General features: G+C 40.9%; 1 protein-coding gene across 2 annotated transcripts in view; it reads left to right on the top strand.

The window, feature by feature from the left end:
* RNF175 (ring finger protein 175) overlaps nucleotides 1-17,826 on the top strand; it is a 47,709-nt gene extending 29,883 nt beyond the window's left edge. The window contains exons 7-9 of one of the 2 annotated variants that reach the window (XM_045997801.1): nucleotides 11,958-12,091; nucleotides 15,320-15,421; nucleotides 17,683-17,826. In XM_045997801.1, the coding sequence (XP_045853757.1) occupies nucleotides 11,958-12,091; nucleotides 15,320-15,421; nucleotides 17,683-17,803 (357 nt within the window). In that variant the 3' untranslated portion in view covers nucleotides 17,804-17,826. The remainder of the gene's footprint in view (nucleotides 1-11,957; nucleotides 12,092-15,319; nucleotides 15,422-17,682) is intronic. The other variant, XM_045997802.1, reaches the window with a different exon arrangement.
* The last annotated feature ends 778 nt before the right edge of the window (nucleotides 17,827-18,604 follow it).

Raw genomic sequence — 18,604 nt, 5'->3', positions numbered from 1 at the left:
TTGATTTCAGCTCAGGTCATGATCTCAGGGTTATGAAATCGAGTCCCACACTGGACTCTATGCTGGCCTTGGAGCCCACTTAAGATTCTCTATCTCCATCTCCCTCTGCCCCTCCCCCATCTCTCTAAAAAAAGAAAAGGATTAGTAAAAATTCAATAATAACAAAAATCTTTCCATCTGCCTAACACAGAAAGTCATATCTGATGCACGTAAAGTACTTTGGAATCCATCAGTGCCTCGGGGTTACTCCTCATAAAGATCAGTTATTACACAGCATTAGAAGAAGTAGAAGATACAAAAACTGAGCTAAATGCATCCTGACGGCATGTTGTTCTCTAGAATTAAAAACATATATATATCCCTAATAGCTTTTTTAAAAACTCTCTTAAAACTCCAAATAGACATACTTTCTGGTTAGATGGATTCCAGATTCAAACGTTAGGAGCATTCATCTACATCTGACCCATGCATCTCTTAAAAATTTACAGAGGCTCCAGGGATGACCCAGTGGTTTCAGGAATTCCTGTCTCTGTCCTCTACCGTTCTCTTGGTACACACCAGATATGAAGTGGAAAGTTAGTGCGAGTGGCAAGGGAAGAGTGTAATTCAGGACCATTCTCTCTCTCCACTTATGGGGCAGGACCAAGTAGACATGACCTTGACTTCATCCCCATTCCATCCGTCCTTCTCCATTTCTGTAGGCTCTATCTTACTCTTTTCCTATAGCCTGGAATCCACTTCTGTGGTATAATGCTAGAACAAGATACCTTTGGGAATTTCTCTGCCAAACATTATCTATGGGACAACTGCCTTTTTTCTAATGTTTATGGTGAGCACAGAAGGGAACACTTTCACTCCTACTTCCTCTAGCAAAGGCCAGAAGCCGTATTCCCTAAAAAATTCCTGAAGTCTCTTGTGCTTGTCTATGGACAGGACACAAGGAGAAGAATTGTATGTCCTCTGTCCTCCAGTGGACCAGGAAGAAGAGATTCAACCTCCTAAGACAAGTTTTTAAGCATCAGCTTTCTAGAGACTTCTCACCTGATCCCACCTCAGAAGTCTTCAACTTTTTATCATCCTCTGTCATCTTAACTCCATCTACCAAATATATAAAAACCCACTGCTTCAAGCTATCTCTTGGCACAGCCAACATTGACTTGAACTGATGAGGGGTGTGTGTGTGTGTGCACGCACGTGCATGCATGCTTGTACATATGCTTGTGACAGAGATAAGGAGGAGCAATTTCCATTCTCACACCAGTGCCTAAGCCCCACAGCCGACTAATTAAGTCAGAATCTCTGGGAGCGGAGCCAATGCATCTGCTTCGTTTTAAAAGCTCCTCAGGAAAAGGAATGAGCTATTAAGCCATGTAAGAACATGGATGAATTGCAAATACATATTGCTAAGTGAAAGGAGGCAATGAGAAAAGGCTACATATTATATGATTCCATTTATATGACATTTTGGAAAGGGCACAACTATGGAGATGGTAAACAGATCAGTGGTTGCCAGGGGTTTAGGGGGGAACAGGGTTGAATAGCTGAAGTACAGGGAATTTTTGAAGGCAGTGAAATTCTGTACAACTGTAATGGTAAATATATGACACTGTACCTTTATAAAAATGAATAGTGCTTTGTAGCAGAAAGGGTGAAACAATGTCTACAAATCTAGGATATCATTTCGGATGGGAGAGAATGCCAGGAGAGAGTGTAGACTGTGAGAAAAGAATCTAACTGTATTACAAATGCAGGGAGTAGGAGAAGAAAGTGCTGACTTAAATACCTTTGAAATGAGTAGAGATCAAAGATTAAAAGCAAAGGAACCGAACATAAGTGCTGTACTCTAGTTCATAAAGTGGTTTCCCTTGAGGCTATGGGTTAACAATTCTGATACTGTTATCCATGTATTCCAGAACTGAATAACTAAGCAAATGGAGGACCCATAGTGGGATCTATGTTTCACTCTCAGAAAGTTACAAACAGGGGCACCTGGGTGGCTCAGTGGGTTAAAGCCTCTGCCTTCGGCTCAGGTCATGATCCCAGGGTCCTGGGATTGAGCCCCACATCGGGCTCTCTGCTCAGCAGGGAGCCTGCTTCCTCCCCTCTCTCTCTGCCTGCCTCTCTGCCTACTTTTGTGATCTCTCTCTCTCTCTCTCTGTCAAATAAATAGATAAAATCTTTAAAAAAAAAAAAAAGAAGGTTACAAACATGCAAGAAGAGAAGGCTAGAAAGAGCCATGTAGTAATGGATTGGATTCCAGTTAAAGAGAGTCTGAACTCATGTGTAGATTAATACAGGTTATATGTATCTTAATATAGATGGATACATGGGGCGCCTGGGTGGCTCAGTGGGTTAAAGCCTCTGCCTTCGGCTTAGGTCATGATCCCAGGGTCCTGGGATCGAGCACATTGGGCTCTCTGCTTGGCAGGGAGCCTGGTTCCTCCTCTCTCTCTCTCTCTCTGCCTGCCTTTCTGCCTTTTTGTGATCTCTGTCTGTCAAATAAATAAATAAAATCTTAAAAATATATATATAGATGGATACATACAGGGCTATCTATTGCTATGTTAAACACCATGGGTTAGTATATACAGATACATTTCCTGGCTCTGTTAGCTAAGAAGTCCTAGAAATAATGACACTCTAGTAGCAAGGAGCATACCTCGTGCCCAGATCTTTTCTTTTTTTCTCTTCTTTTCTTTTTTGAAGAATTTTATTTATTTATTTGAGAGAGAAAGAGAAATAAGCAAGAAAGAGAACATGAACGGGAGAGCAGCAGGCAGAGGCAGAAGCAGGCCCCCCACTGAGCAGGAAGCCCAATGTGGGACTTGATCCCAGGACCCCGGGATCATGACCTGAGCTGAAGGCAAGTGCTCAACTGACTGAGCCACCCGGGTGCTCTGAGCCCAGATCTTTTCTAATACCATTCTACAACAAAAGAAATCAGGGCTCCTTGGAGTGATCGTTGATTCTAGGTCTTGGTAGGGAATATACAAATGAGCCTGGAGTATATTGTACTGCCAAAAGTTAAGCAAGGATTCAAAAAACCAACCAAACAAAAAAATACCACAATGATAAGGGTTAGTCAGAGAGATACAGAAGCCAACTGAAAAAGCTGCCAATGGCCAAAGCTGGAATAATCTGTGCAACAAAATAGCAGCAGTAGAAGTAGTAGCAGGAACATTGGGTTATAACCCAATTATAAAATATCACAAGTCCATATTGATATGAATAAATGAGTGGAGGAGAACAGACAAATCTCTTATGCAGAAGAATTCCACATAATTTATGTAGGTACTCCAACCTTAAGAAGGCTGTGTGGTCAAGTTTTTTGTGTCAGCTTGGGTAGGCTAGGGTGCTCATTTGTTTGACTGAACACCCAAACACTAGTCTAGATACACACACGCCCCCTATTGTTTCCTTTTCTCTGGAGAAACCTCAATGACTGAGCACAACACCCTTCTCCTTATGAATGGGCTGCTCAAGGTGATTTCCCTCCAAAGAGTACAGAATAGGAAGGAATAAAAGAAAGAGTAGCTTTATAATGGAGAACCGTGACAAACACTGTCACAAGCCTGGTGATCAAGGTTAACAGCAATAGCGGTAAGTCCCATTGAAAGCATGTACAGGCCCTATGGTGTGATAAGAATGTCACCTCTCTTATCTTCCTCTCTAAACCCCATAACATCAGTGCCTTCAAGAAAAAGACACCAGCTAAATTCCATTTGAGGGACATTCCACACAATATTTGCCAAACTGTCAAGTCATTGAAAAAAAAAAAAAAGAAAATCGAAGTCTGAAAAACCACCATAACCAAGAGGAGCCTAAGTGGTATCCTGGATGAGATTCTGGAACAGAATAAAGACATTATATTAGAAGGAAAAACAAAAAACAAAAACAAAAACCAGAGGCACTTGGGTGGCTCTGTTGTTAAGTATCTGCCTTCAGCTCATGTCCTGATCCCAGGGTCCTGGGATCGAGCCCTGCATCCGGCTTCCTGCTCAGTGAGAAGCCTGCTTCTTCTCCTACTCCCCCTGCTTGTGTTCCCTCTCTCTGTGTGTCTCTGTCAAATAAATAAAATCTTAAAAAAACAAAAACACAAAACCCAAGTAATCTGAATAAAATATGTATAAAGTATGTACTTTATTTCACAGTAAGTGTCAATGTTGGTTCATTGAGTGATAAGGTACCATACTAATGTAAGATGTTAAAAATAGGGGACATGGGTTGGAGTCAAGATGGCGGAGAAGTAGTAGGCTGAGACTACATCAGATAGCAGGAGATCAGCTAGATAGCTTATCAAACCACTGCAAACACCTACAAATCCAACAGGAGATCGAAGAGCAGAAGACAGCAATTCTAGAAACAGAAAATCGACCACTTTCTGAAAGGCAGGACTGGTGGAGAGTGAATCCAACATGATGGGAAGATAGACCATTGGGAGGGGGGGTCGGCTCCCAGCAAGCGGCGGAACAACGGAGCACTAAATCAGGACTTTTAAAAGTCTGCTCCACTGAAGGACATCGCTCCAGAGGCTAAACTAGGGTGAAGCCCATGCGGGGGCAGCGTGGCCCCAGGTCCTGCAGGGTCACAGAAGGATCAGAGATGTCTGAGTGTTGCAGAGCTCGCAGGTATTAGAGAGGGGAAGCTGGCTGCAGAGACACAGCTGAGGAGTGAGCTCTCAGCTCGGGGTTACCTTGAACCCATCGCAAGCTGAGTGAGCTCGGAGCACAGCTGGAGGCCAGGGAGATGGGAGTGATTGAGGGCTTTTCTCGGAGGGTGGACTGAGGAGTGGGGCCCTGAGCTCTCAGCTCCTCCGGGCCAGAGACTGGGAGGCCACGATTTTCATTCCCATCCTCTGGAACTCTACAGAAAGTGAGTTCAGGGAACAAAAACTCCCGAAAGCGAACCCCAGCAGATTACTTAGGCTGGCCCCTGGTAAGGGTGGTGCAATTCTGCCTGGGGCAAAGACACTTGAGAATCACTACAAAAGGCCCCTCCCCACTGAAGATCAACAAAAAATCCAGCCAGGACCAAGTTCACTTACCAAGGAGAACAGCTGAATTCCAGCAGAGGAGAAAGCAAAGCATGGAATTCGTGGCTTTCTCCCCATGATTCTTTAGTCTTGCAGTTAATTTAATTTTTCTTATTTAATTTTTTTTCCTTCTGCTAATTTTTTTTAACTTTTACCCTTTCCGTTTTTAACGTTTTTTAACTAGTTTATCTTAAAAATACCTTTCATAAAAAAAATAATAATCTTTTTTGAACCTTCATTATTGTAGTCATATTTTATCCTTCATTGTATCTAACTTTATTTTTTGTATACACGTAGGGTTTTTTCTTCTAAAAAATTTGGGGTACAACTTCATCTAATAGAACAAAATATACACTAAATGTAGCTCCGGGCTTGTTCTAGTCTCCAGCCCGAGCAAATTCTCTCCACTTTCTTTTTCTTTATTCTCCCAACCAACTTACTTCATCAACTCCTTTTTTAGAAATTAAAAAAATATTTTTTTTCATCTTTATAGGCATATTCCATCCCTTCATTGTGTTTACCCATATATATGTTTTTCATTCTTTAAAATTTTGGGAGGTAGTTTCTTCTAAGACACCAAAGTACTCCAAAAATTAAATGGGTGACCATGTTCTAGTAACCAGTCGAATATATAGATTTTTTTTCTTTTTTATATTTTTTTCATTATTTGTTTTCCATTTTTAATTTTTTTTTCTGAATTTCTTTTTATCCCCTTTCTCCTCCCCACAATTTGGGGTCTCTTCTGATTTGGTTAAAGCACATTTTCCTGGAGTCTTTGCCACCCCTTTAGTATTTTATTTGCTCCTTCATCTATTCTTATCTGGACAAAATGACAGGCGGGAAAACTCACCACAAAAAAAAGAACAAGAGGCAGTACCAAAGGCTAGGGACCTAATCAATACAGACATTGGTAATATGTCAGATCTAGAGTTCAGAAAGACAATTCTCAAGGTTCTAGCCGGGCTCAAAAAAGACATGGAAGATATTAGAAAAACCCTCTCTGGAGAGATAAAAACCCTTTTTGGAGAAATAAAAGAACTAAAATCTAACCAAGTTGAAATCAAAAAAGCTATTAATGGGGTGCAATCAAAAACGGAGGCTCTTACTGCTAGGATAAATGAGGCAGAAAGAATTAGTGATATAGAAGACCAAATGACAGAGAATAAAGAAGCCGAACAAAAGAGAGACAAACAGCTACTGGACCACGAGGGGAGAATTCGAGAAATAAGTGACACCATAAGACGAAACAACATTAGAATAATTGGGATTCCAGAAGAAGAAGAAAGAGAAAGGGGAGCAGAAGGTATATTGGAGAGAATTATTGTAGAGAATTTCCCTAATATGGCAAAGGGAACAAGCATCAAAATCCAGGAGGAGGTGCAGAGAACCCCCCTCAAAATCAACAAGAATAGGTCCACACCCCATACCTAATAGTAAAATTTACAAGTCTTAGTGACAAAGAGAAAATCCTGAAAGCAGCCCAGGGAAATGAACTCTGTAAAGTACAATGGTCAAAATATTAGATTGGCAGCAGACTTATCCACAGAGACCTGGCAGACCAGAAAGAGCTGGCATGATATATTCAGAGCACTAAACGAGAAAAATATGCAGCCAAGAATACTCTATCCAGCTAGGCTATCATTGAAAATAGAAGAAGAGATAAAAAGCTTCAAGGACAAACAAAAACTGAAAGAATTTGCAAACACCAACTCTACAGGAGTTCTACAGCTCTACAGCTCTACAGCTGTACAGCTCTACAGGAAATATTGAAAGGGGTCCTCTAAGCAAAGAGAGAGCCTAAAAGTAGTAGATCAGAAAGGTACAGAGACAATATACAGTAACAGTCACCTTACAGGCAATACAATGGCACTAAATTCATATCTCTCAATAGTTACCCTGAATGTTAATGGGCTAAATGCCCCAATCAAAAGACACAGGGTATCAGAATGGATTAAAAAAAAAAATCAATATGCTGCCTACAAGAAACTCATTTTAGACCCACAGACACCTCCAGATTTAAAGTGAGGGGGTGGAAAAAAATTTACCATGCTAATGGACATCAGAAGAAAGCTGGGGTGGCAGTCCTTATATCAGATCAATTAGATTTTAAGCCAAAGACTATAATAAGAGAAGAGGAAGGACACTATATCATACTCAAAGGATCTGTCCAACAAGATCTAACAATTTTAAATATCTATGCCCGTAACATGGGAGCAGCCAACTATATAAACCAATTAATAACAAAATCAAAGAAACACATCAACAATAATACAATAATAGTAGGGGATTTTAACACTCCCCTCACTGAAATGGACAGATCATCCAAGCAAAAGATCAACAAGGAAATAAAGACTTTCAATGACACACTGGACCAGATGGCCATCGCAGATATATTCAGAACATTTCCTCCCAAAGCAACATAATACACATTCTTCTCTAGTGCACATGGAACATTCTCCAGAATAGATTACATCCTGGGTCACAAATCAGGTCTCAACCAGTATCAAAAGATTGGGATCATTCCCTGCATATTTTCAGACCACACGCTCTGAAGCTAGAACTCAATCCCAAGAGAAGATTTAGAAAGAACCCAAATACACGGAGACTAAACAACATCCTTCTAAAGAATGAATGGGTCAACCAGGAAATTAAAGAAGAATTGAAAAAATTCATGGAAACAAATGACAATAAAAACACAACGGTTCAAAATCTGAGGGGCACAGCAAAGGCAGTCCTGAGAGGAAAATATATAGCTGTACAAGCCTTTCTCAAGAAACAAGAAAGGTCTCAAGTACACAACCTAACCCTACATGTAAAGGAGCTGGAGAAAGAACAACAAAAAAGCCTAAACCCAGCAGGAGAAGAGAATAATAAAGATCAGAGCAGAAATCAATGAAATAGAAACCAAAAAAACAATAGAACAAATCAACCGAACTAGGAGCTGGTTCTTTGAAAGAATTAATAAGATTGATAAACCCCTGGCCAGACTTATCAAAAAGAAAAGAGAAAGGACCCAAATAAATAAAATCATGAATGAAAGAGGAGAGATCACAACCAACACCAAAGAAATACAAAGAACATACTATGAGCAACTTTACGCCAACAAATTTGACAATCTAGAAGAAATGGATGCATTCCTAGAGACATATAAACTACCACAGCTGAACCAGGAAGAAATAGAAAACCTGAACAGACCCATAATCAGTAAGGAGATTGAAAGTCATCAAAAATCTCGAAACAAAAACCCAGGGCCAGACAGCTTCCCAGGGGAATTCTACCAAACATTTAAAGAAGAAATAATTCCTATTCTCCTGAAACTGTTCCAAAAAATAGAAATGGAAGGAAAACTTCCAAACTCATTTTATGAGGCCAGCATCACCTTGATCCCAAAACCAGACAAGGATCCCATCAAAAAAGAGAATGACAGACCAATATCCTTGATGAACACAGATGCGAAAATTCTCACCAAATACTAGCCAATAGGATCCAACAGTACATTAAAAGGATTATTCACCACGATCAAGTGGGATTTATTCCAGGGCTGCAAGATTGGTTCAACATCCACAAATCAAACAATGTGACACAATACATTAATAAAAGAAAGAACAAGAGCCATATAATACTCTCAATAGATGCTGAAAAAAACATTTGACAAAGTACAGCATGATCAAAACTCTTCAAAGTGTAGGGATAGAGGGCACATACCTCAATATTATCAAAGCCATCTATGAAAAACCCACCGCAAATATCATTCTCAATGGAGAAAAACTGAAAGCATTTCCTCTAAGGTCAGGAACACGGCAGGGATGTCCATTTTCACCACTGCTATTCAACATAGTACTAAAAGTCCTAGCCTCAGCAATCAGACAACAAAAAGAAATTAAAGACATCCAAATTGGCAAATAAGAAGTCAAACTATCACTCTTTGCTGATGATATGATACTATATGTGGAAAACCCAAGACTCCACTCCAAAACTCCTAGAACTTGTACAGGAATTCAGTAAAGTGTCAGGAAAAAAAAAATCAATGCACAGAAATCAGTTACATTTCTCTACACCAACAACAAGACAGACGAAAGAGAAATTAAGGAGTCAATCCCATTTACAATTACACCCAAAACCATAAGATAGCTAGGAATAAACCTAACCAAAGAGGCAAAGAATCTATACTCAGACAACTATAAAGTACTCATGAAAGAAATTGAGTAAGAACACAGAGAAATGGGAAATGTTCCATGCTCCTGGATTGGAAGAACAAATATTGTGAAAATATCTATGCTACCTAAAGCAATCTACACATTTAATGCAATCCCTATCAAAATCCCACCCATTTTTTCCAAAGAAATGGAACAAATAATCTTAAAATTTATATGGAACCTCGAATTTATATGGAACCTCGAGAAAAGACCTCAAATAGCCAGAGGAATATTGAAAAAGAAAGCCAAAGTTGGTGGCATCACAATTCCAGACTTCAAGCTCTATTACAAAGCTGTCATCATCAAGACAGTATGATACTGGCACAAAAACAGACGCATAGATCAATGGAACAGAATAGAGAGCCCGGATATAGACACTCAACTCTATAGTCAACTAATCTTCGACAAAGCAGGAAAGAATGTTCAATGGAAACAAGACAGCCTCTTCAATAAATGATGTGGGGAAAATTGGACAGCCACATGCAGAAAAATGAAATCGGACCATTTCCTTACACCACACATGAAAATAGACTCAAAATGGATGAAGGACCTCAATGTGAGAAAGGAATCCATCAAAATCCTTGAGGAGAACACAGGCAGCAACCTCTTTGACCTCAGCTGCAGCAAATTCTTCCTAGGAACATCACCAAAGGCAAGGGAAGCAAGGGCAAAAATGAACTATTGGGATTTCACCAAGATCAAAAGCTTTTGCACTGCAAAGGAAACAGTTAACAAAACCAAAAGACAACTGACAGAATGGGAGAAGATATTTGCAAACGACATATCAGATAAAGGGCTAGTGTCCGAAATCTATAAAGAACTTAGCAAACTCAACACCCAAAGAACAAATAATCAATCAAGAAATGGGCAGAGGACATGAACAGACATTTCTGCAAAGAAGACATCCAGATGGCCAACAGACACATGAAAAAATGCTCCACATCTCTCACCATCAGGGAAATACAAATCAAAACCACAATGAGATACCACCTCACACCAGTCAGAATGGCTAAAATTAACAAGTCAGGAAATGACAGATGCTGGCAAGGATGCAGAGAAAGGGGAACCCTCCTACACTGTTGGTGGGAATGCAAGCTGGTGCAACCACTCTGGAAAACAGCATGGAGGTTCCTCAAAAAGTTGAAAATAGAGCTACCCTATGACCCAGCAATTCCACTACTGGGTATTTACCCTAAACATACAAACGTAGTGATCTGAAGGGGCACGTGTACCCGAATGTTTATAGCAGCAATGTCCACAATAGTCAAACTATGGAAAGAACCTAGATGTCCATCAACAGATGAATAGATAAAGAAGAAGTGGTATATATATACAATGGAATACTATGCAGCCATCAAAAGAAATGAAATCTTGCCATTTGCGACATCGTGGATAGAACTAGAGGGTATTATGCTTAGCAAAATAAGTCAATCAGAGAAAGACAACTATCATACAATCTCCCTGATATGAGGAAGTGGAGATGCAAATTGGGGGGTTTGGGTGGTAGGAAAAGAATAAATGAAACAAGATGGGATCGGGAGGGAGACAAACCATAAGTGACTCTTAATCTCACAAAACAAACTGAGGGTTGCTGGGGGGAGGGGGGTCGGGAGAGGAGGGTGGGGTTATGGACATTGGGGAGGGTATGTCTATGGTGAGTGCTGTGAAGTGTGTAAACCTGGCGATTCATAGACCTGTACCCCTGGGGATAAAAATACATTATATGTTTATTAAAAAAAAAAAAGTAGGGGACATGGTATATGGGGGCTTGCACTATTGTCACATCTTTTTAAGTTTAAAACAATTATTAAATAAATATTTAATATTTAATATTTTTATATTTTTATATTTATATATTATATTAATATTATAATTTATATTAATATAAATTTATATTAAATTTATATAAATTATATTATATTAAATTTATATAAATATAATTTAAATTTATATTAATATTATAATTTTAATATTTTTTTAAAAAGAGCTTCTTAGGGATTCTGAGGGGCACCTGGGTGGCTCAGTCAGTTAAGCATCCACCTTTGGCTCATGCCATGATCTCGGGGTCTTGGGATTGAGCCCCACATCAGGCTCCCTGCTCAGCAGAGAAGTGTTTCTCCCTCTCCCTCTGCCCATCCCCCTGCTTGTGCGCTCTCTCTCTCTCAAATAAATAAATAAGTAATCTTAAAAAACAAGCTTCTTAGGGACTCTAATACACTGCCAATATTGGAATCAGTCTTCATCTGCAGTACTAAAAGATGCCGGAATCCCAAGTTAGAATTCTAAAATATTGCACCCAATGGGATTAGTCCATGTGCTCCTTCTCATCACATGGGAATTAAGAAATATAGCAATGCCTCAGTTTACTCTAGACCTGTGAATCAATCTCCAGATTAAGAGAAAGGGTCAGCATCTGGGTAACCTTAAAAAGCTTCCTTAAAAAGCTTCCTTAAAAAGCTATGAACTATAGCCCTGGATAAGAGACCTTTCCCCTTAAAGGATTCACATTGAGGAGGTTAAATTGGAGGTTAAAGTTAGCCATGTGCTTTGGGTCCATGTGGGGTTCAGTGAGCTCTTGCCTGAAGACCTCAGCCCCACTGAAGCATTCCTATGGTGAAGAGTGCTTCTAAACCAAGGAAGAAGCAGTAAGGACTCTGTGTTGATTTGTTCATGGAATGAGTGGCACTTGCCCTCCTTTCCAACAGTGCTCTGTGCATCTCCCCCAACAGTTCTACAGCGTCAGTGGGATGCCCACGAGGAGCTTGTCAGACAATATCTGCGCCGTCTGTGGCCAGAAGATCATTGTGGAGCTCGATGAAGAAGGGCTCATTGAAAACACCTACCAGCTCTCCTGCAATCATGTGTATCCTTTTCATAGGAAACCACATGGGCTTCATCAAGCCAGTGATGGAAGGCAACTTTCATATACTCTGTGGGTCACGGGAGATGGCAAGTCAGGGAGCGCTGTCGCCTCCTCCCCTCCTCCTCCCCCTCTCACCACCTGCTCTGCCTCCCTTAGCTAGCTCCCATCCCCCAAGCCCCAGGCCTTGATCCTCCTCGGCCATCTCTCTCTGTTCTGATAATCCCTGCTGAATAATTTACTCTTTTGCTCGTAGTTTCTTTTTTAAAAGCTGCAGTGTGTGTCCAAGACGCTGGCTGGGAAAGTTGGCAAAGCTGTAAGTGAACAGATAGCCAAGAAGGACCAGGGAGAGAAGGGTCTGGGTGTGAGAAAAAAGTGGAGTTTCGGGTGCAGGGAGGAGCTCAGGACTAAAGCATGTGGAGCCTGGGACTGAGCACAACACAGTGGGCTCTGCCTGGGAATAATCCCGGGAACCTGCTTGTGTTAGCAGTGGGTGTGGGGGCAGCCCAGTATCAGGTTTGGTCTTGAAAATAGGACAACGCCATGGGCAGTAAGACACCTTCGATTACAGAAGGAGGGACCAGAGCTTGAGAACCCAGTTCTTGAACCACTGGGCTCCTCTACCTGGGAGTTCTGCCCAAATAGCTGATGGATCTTTAGGTGTTAGGACACGCCTGGGCCTGGAAACCAGCATTCTTTGGGAATTCCAGTCACTGTGGAGGAAGACCTCAATACATGGAAAGATACTGGGATCAAGAGCCCCAAGCAAAGCAGCCCATGCTGTCATAGTATAGAACTCTGAAGACCAAAGTTGTGTTTGGGTTGGCGGACGATCGGTATTTTAACTCTTTTCTAATACAAGGGGAAAGAAGGTATCGTTTATCTTTATTCTATAGCACAACATCAACTTGATAATATTGCTCTATATTCAGTTTAAAGCTCTGGCATGATGAGGTGGTTAAACCGTCTGTCTTTTGCCTTTGAAGCCCACCTAACTTAGTGATACCCTAGAGGTGCAGTGCCTATGATTCAGTTCTATTTAATCTGGACAGATTCCATTTATTCAATCCCGAGAGTTAAAAAAATGGACTAACTTCACCTGAAATGTAATAGGACCCCTTACTCCAACCTTTAAGCCTTACTATTTTAAGATAAGAGACACAAAGATACCCCATATGGAATTCTATGGTAGCTTTTCAGGGTGATACCTTTCCAAAAAAAACGATCCTTCTTTGGAAGAAATTTTCCCAATCTGGCCCTGGTTTTGAATGTGATTTACTTTTCAAATGTTGGACCAGAGCCCCTTCTACCATTTGCAAGTGGAAATATTTTCTCTCTCCACCTTTAAAAGCACTTAGGGATTGTTGTACATGTGTGCGTATGTAATCTAAAATGTAGTCACCCTTAAATTTGCTTTGCAGGGAGTATTATTAATGGCCAACTTTAGCATGAGTCATATGAGCAAGAAGTGGGCAAACATGACTCACATGAACAAGGTGGGGCAGAGGAAGGAGTCTATCACTCTACAGCAATTCTGCTAGCTTGGAGACTTTTCAGCAATGAGATTTTGAAGATGAGACAGAGAATATTAAGGAGGAGGTAGCTATTTCAACACTGTCTCCATGACGCCTGACCTTTGTACCTAGCTAGAAGATGGGGCCATACTCCAGTGCTCTGAATAAAGGGCTGTAAGGGCTTTAAAATTTTTGTTACAATACACCACTTTATGTTAATCCAAGCCTATTGCAAAAATGACCCAATTCCAAGAACATAAATAGTGGAAATTCTTAGTTGCATACAGATCTATACTGAGGAGTTTTACACGTGGCCTCGAATTGTCTATACCTCACTGCTCTCCATTTTTTAGGGAGGAGACTTCTACATCATTGCTGTTCACATGGGTGACAGCAGGCTAGTCAGAAAATCATGGGATCTGGTTCCAGAAAGCCACGTTGGGATCAACAGCTGTAGAAATAAGCCTCTAGGATGGATCTCGTAACTGTTCATCACTTTGCTCAGATCTACAATGTTGTGGAAACCAAAAGAATATATTTGCAAAAGTAATTGGTTTTGAGTGATTCATTCAAATATTTATTTCATCATTAGGCCCTTAGGCACTGCTTAAGGTACTGAAGACAGAGAATGAGACATGGTCCCACAGCTAGCAGGTGGGCCAGGAGAGACCTGCATGCGCACAGAATGTCATGACACAATGTGATAATGAGCTCTGACAGGAGCATTCCCCTGCTGCGGTGGGAGAACGACAGATGCGCTCTCAACTTTAGGGGCAAAGGGTCAAACTCTCCTGACAAAGAGATATGTACTAATGAATCTGTCAATGCCTGGAGTTTCAGAATTGTGTTAGGTCCATAGTCTATTAAAAATAAGTGTCTCCTGGGCGCCTGGGTGGCTCAGTGGATTAAGCCGCTGCCTTCGGCTCAGGTCATGATCTCGGGGTCCTGGGATCGAGTCCCGCATCGGGCTCTCTGCTCCGCAGGGAGCCTGCTTCCCTCTCTCTCTCTCTGCCTGCCTCTCTATCTGCTTGTGATCTCTCTCTGTCAAATAAATAAATAAAATCTTAAAAAAAAAAATAAAAAAAAATAAGTGTCTCCTTATCACTAATAAAAAACTTGAGATAGGAGTTATGAGGCTAATAGAAATATCCGTAAGTTGGCGGTTTATGACTACAAATAACTGAAGCTTGTCTAAGTGTCTAAGACAAGTCTGATTACGTAGTAGGTCATGAGTAATGCACAGAAAGTGGAATAGGGAAATGCTATGGGGAATGTGTGAGGAGTGCACAATCAGCAAGGCAGAGAAATACCATGATACGTTTTCATAAAATATGCACATAAATTTACATAAAATTACTGTAAAAAACCACTTTTGTATTTACATAAAATATTACTGCAAAAAAGAATTTTCATATTCTTTATCTACTTTAAATCTTGGGAGGATTGAGTGAAGCAAGAAGAATAAATAAAACCAAGGAACTGTGGAAACTCCTCAGGGTTCTAGAGCTACAGCAGCTCTGACTGCCAGCTCCCAGTCCTTGGGGGTTCCATTGCCCTGCACAATCTTCCTTAGATGGTGATGTGCACAGTCAGGTCATAACTGACAGCCATTCTCACCCTCTACTTCCTCCCTGCAGATGAGGTCATTTCCATTATGCCATCATGAAGCAGACCTTACCCTTCAATATCTAGAAACTTCCTTAACAAGATGCCTAAGCTTTCACGAATTCTGCATCCGAGGCTGGTGTATAGTTGGTAAAAAGCAGACTTGCCCTTACTGCAAAGAGAAGGTTGATTTGAAGAGGATGATCAGTAACCCGTATCCTTTCTCTAAAAAGTTGTCAAGTTTTATCTTAAATGTTTCTGGTAACGCAGACTTCAACCTGAATTTTCATTTTCATCATTACAGTTTTAGCAGAAAAATTTGTTTCCTTTAGCCAATTATTTCAAAACAAATCCATGGTCTCTTTTCTACCCTGGGCCCATGTTACGACTCTGGCTAGGAACTTAAATGCCAAAAAACAAACATTCTACTCTTTATATTCCATATATTCCACTATGAACGCTTTAGTGGAAATGTGATGGGATATTGCCAGAGTTAGGTAAATATGGAAGGATTAGAGAGATGATAAATATATAAATCGATGATGGTTGGATGGACGGAGGGATGGATGGATGGATGGATGGATGGATGGATGCATGGATGAATGGGTGGATGCATGGGTAGGCAGGCAGATAGATGGGTGACAGATGGATGGGGTGAGTGGGTGGGTAGACAAACATACGGACTGGAATAGAAGTGAAATTTTTAAGAAGATTTTATTTACTTATTTATTTGAGAGAGAGAGCACAGGGTGGGGAGATTTTGAGGGGGAGGAGCAGGGAAGAGAGGGAGAAGCAGACTCCCCATTGAGCAGGGAGCTCCAGATGGGGCTCAACCCCAGGACCCCTGGGTCATGACCTGCACCAAAGACAGATGCATAATCACCTGAGCCACCCAGGTGCCCCTAGAATTGAAAGTTTAAAAGCCCCAAATGTGAACTGGAGTATAGAAAATAAATTTTAAGTTGTACTAAATTTTATTATTTCCAGAGAGGATTTTTTTTTACCCCCTGTATTTTGGCCTTTGAATTCCTTGCCGTGTCTCATCTTGTCTTGGGCTTCACCCTAGGGATAATAATATTGAAAGAAAATGAGGACCTACAGACAGCTTATGGCAACAATTAGGATATTTATAGATACCAATGCTCTCCAACTGAGACCACGGGAAGCCTCAATGGCTCCATCCAGAGCTGACTACAAAGACTTAGTCCTCAACCCCACTGGCCCAAGACCATAATCTTTCTCTTCCAGGGGCGGGGGTGGTGGTAAATGGGATTAAAACATATCCCGACCTTAAGCAGAAAACACTGAGAGGTTGGCATCAACCTACCAAGTACTCTCTCTTCTCCTAAGGGACAGCCAGCCTTTCTATACATCCTGTGTACGGGTCAGCCACATCTTACAGTGCTAAAGGAGTTCCTTCCCTTGTTCCCCACTCCCCTACTCTTCACCAGCCCTAAATATTCAGATGTAACAATGGCTGTTGACAGCAATGCTCCCATCCCTGAGAATGGCAGACCAAGGAAAGAGTTGCCATTAGGGCAGGAGAGGGAGCAACACCATGGGTATCTTAGGGCCTAGACAGCAGAGAGCACCTTTGTGGGCCCCCAGCTCCATCTACAGGCCTGAGCTTTCTCGGGGAGTCAGTGCAATTCAAGCACAACCACGCTGACAGCCTGTGATGCTTCTCCCTCCTTCTCATTCACTCTCTCTGAAGTTCCCTTCTAATAGGGGGAGACCACGTCCAGAACCACTTTTGGTTAATCCCTTATGAAACAAAACTATATGTGTCTTTGTTATAAAATTGGTGATAATATGATCCTAAATGTCACCTTAAATGATCACGTAAATAACAAAGGGCAACGGGTTACTCTATGTTGTCTTGAGAGCATAAGCCTTTGAATAATACATGTACTCTCTTACTGAGACTCAGTAAAAAAAGAAAAAAAAAGCTATTTGGGGAATATTTGTCTTTATGGGTACAACATTGCTATCAGAGATATTATGTATTAATTATATCCCCTTAGCAGAATTTATCAAAGGAATCTGGGAAAAGTCTATCTGATCTATGATGTTTTTCTTTGGAATACACAATGCATTCCCTCTGATCAGCCAGTTAGAGCAAAGCCCAAGGCTGTCTTGGCTCACTTACAAATGCTTCCATGATCCTTGGTTTTCCAGGGTAGTCATTTCCCTTTCCTGCACTCTTTAAGTAGTGACCCTTGCCTTTAGTTCTTGTTTCAGAGTCTGGGATTTTATTGTAAGCCGTTTTGATTTGCTTTTGGAAATTCGGTGTCATGTTAATAAATGATGACCAAATGCTGTAAAAATCACGGAAGGGGCTTTTCAGTGGGCACATAGAATTAACAAGAAAGGAGATACCCACTTGCTGCATTGCTTATTATATTTGCAATTGAGATTTATGACTATTTCTCCTACCTGACTGCCCAGAGAGCAACCTCCTTAACTGAGATGTAGCTGGGAGCGCACACACTTTCTCTATGGACAAATCCTTGATTGGCTTCGTTATTTGGTGGCCTGGCAACCCGTGGTGATTGGAATAGTTCAAGGCATCAATTACTCGCTAGGACTGGACTAGTACAGCACACCTACTCCAGAAGCAGCGTGCGGCAAGTTGAAATATTCTTAAATCCTTGATCCTACCTTTATTATTGATACTCCTTTTTCAATTTTAGAGATGAGCCCAAGAGTTTAGAGAAATGAATAAAAGGTCCCTCTAAAAGGCAATCTGTCTATGTGGAAAGAATTTAAAAGAGAAGCTGAATGTGAAAAGTTCAAAGGAAAACAGAAGTAAAGCCAGTGAATCAATAAAGAGGTCATCAGTAAAAGTTTATTGTGCACACAGCAAAAAGATCGTTTGCAAACCAGGGCGCTCAGACCAAAACACAGAACGAAGCTCAGAAGTATATGTGAGGCAACAGCTTACATAGTGCAGAGACAGGGACTGTGTATTCTTCACAGAGATTGGTTAAAATACTGGAATTTTCTTAAACGAAAGGGAAGTGGTTAGTGATGACCTCATATCAATTTTAGGAAAACAATTTAAGTTTTGCTTATGATCTTCAAGGCCTAAGCAAAGAAGTACCCGAGTCAAGTTAGCCTCACTTGTCATGCAAGATAAGCTACATCAAGCTTTGCTTGTAAGACTAAACTGGTTCTGGGGTGCCTAGGAGGCTCAGTCAGTTAAGCATCTGCCTTTGAGTCATGGTCTCAGGATCCTAGGATCCAGCCCTGCGTTGTACTCCCCACTTTGGGAGTCTGCTTCTCCCTCTGCCTCTCCCCACTGGCTTGTGCTCTTCCTCACTCACTCTCTCTCTCTCAAATGAGTAAGTAAAATTGTAAAAAAAAAAAAAAAAAAAAAAAAAAACGAAACTGGTTT

This window comes from Meles meles, chromosome 2, assembly GCF_922984935.1.
Source record: "Meles meles chromosome 2, mMelMel3.1 paternal haplotype, whole genome shotgun sequence".
Taxonomy (NCBI): Eukaryota; Metazoa; Chordata; class Mammalia; order Carnivora; family Mustelidae; genus Meles; species Meles meles.
Note: the sequence above shows the minus strand (reverse complement) of the source record. Positions and strands in the feature narration are given on the sequence as shown.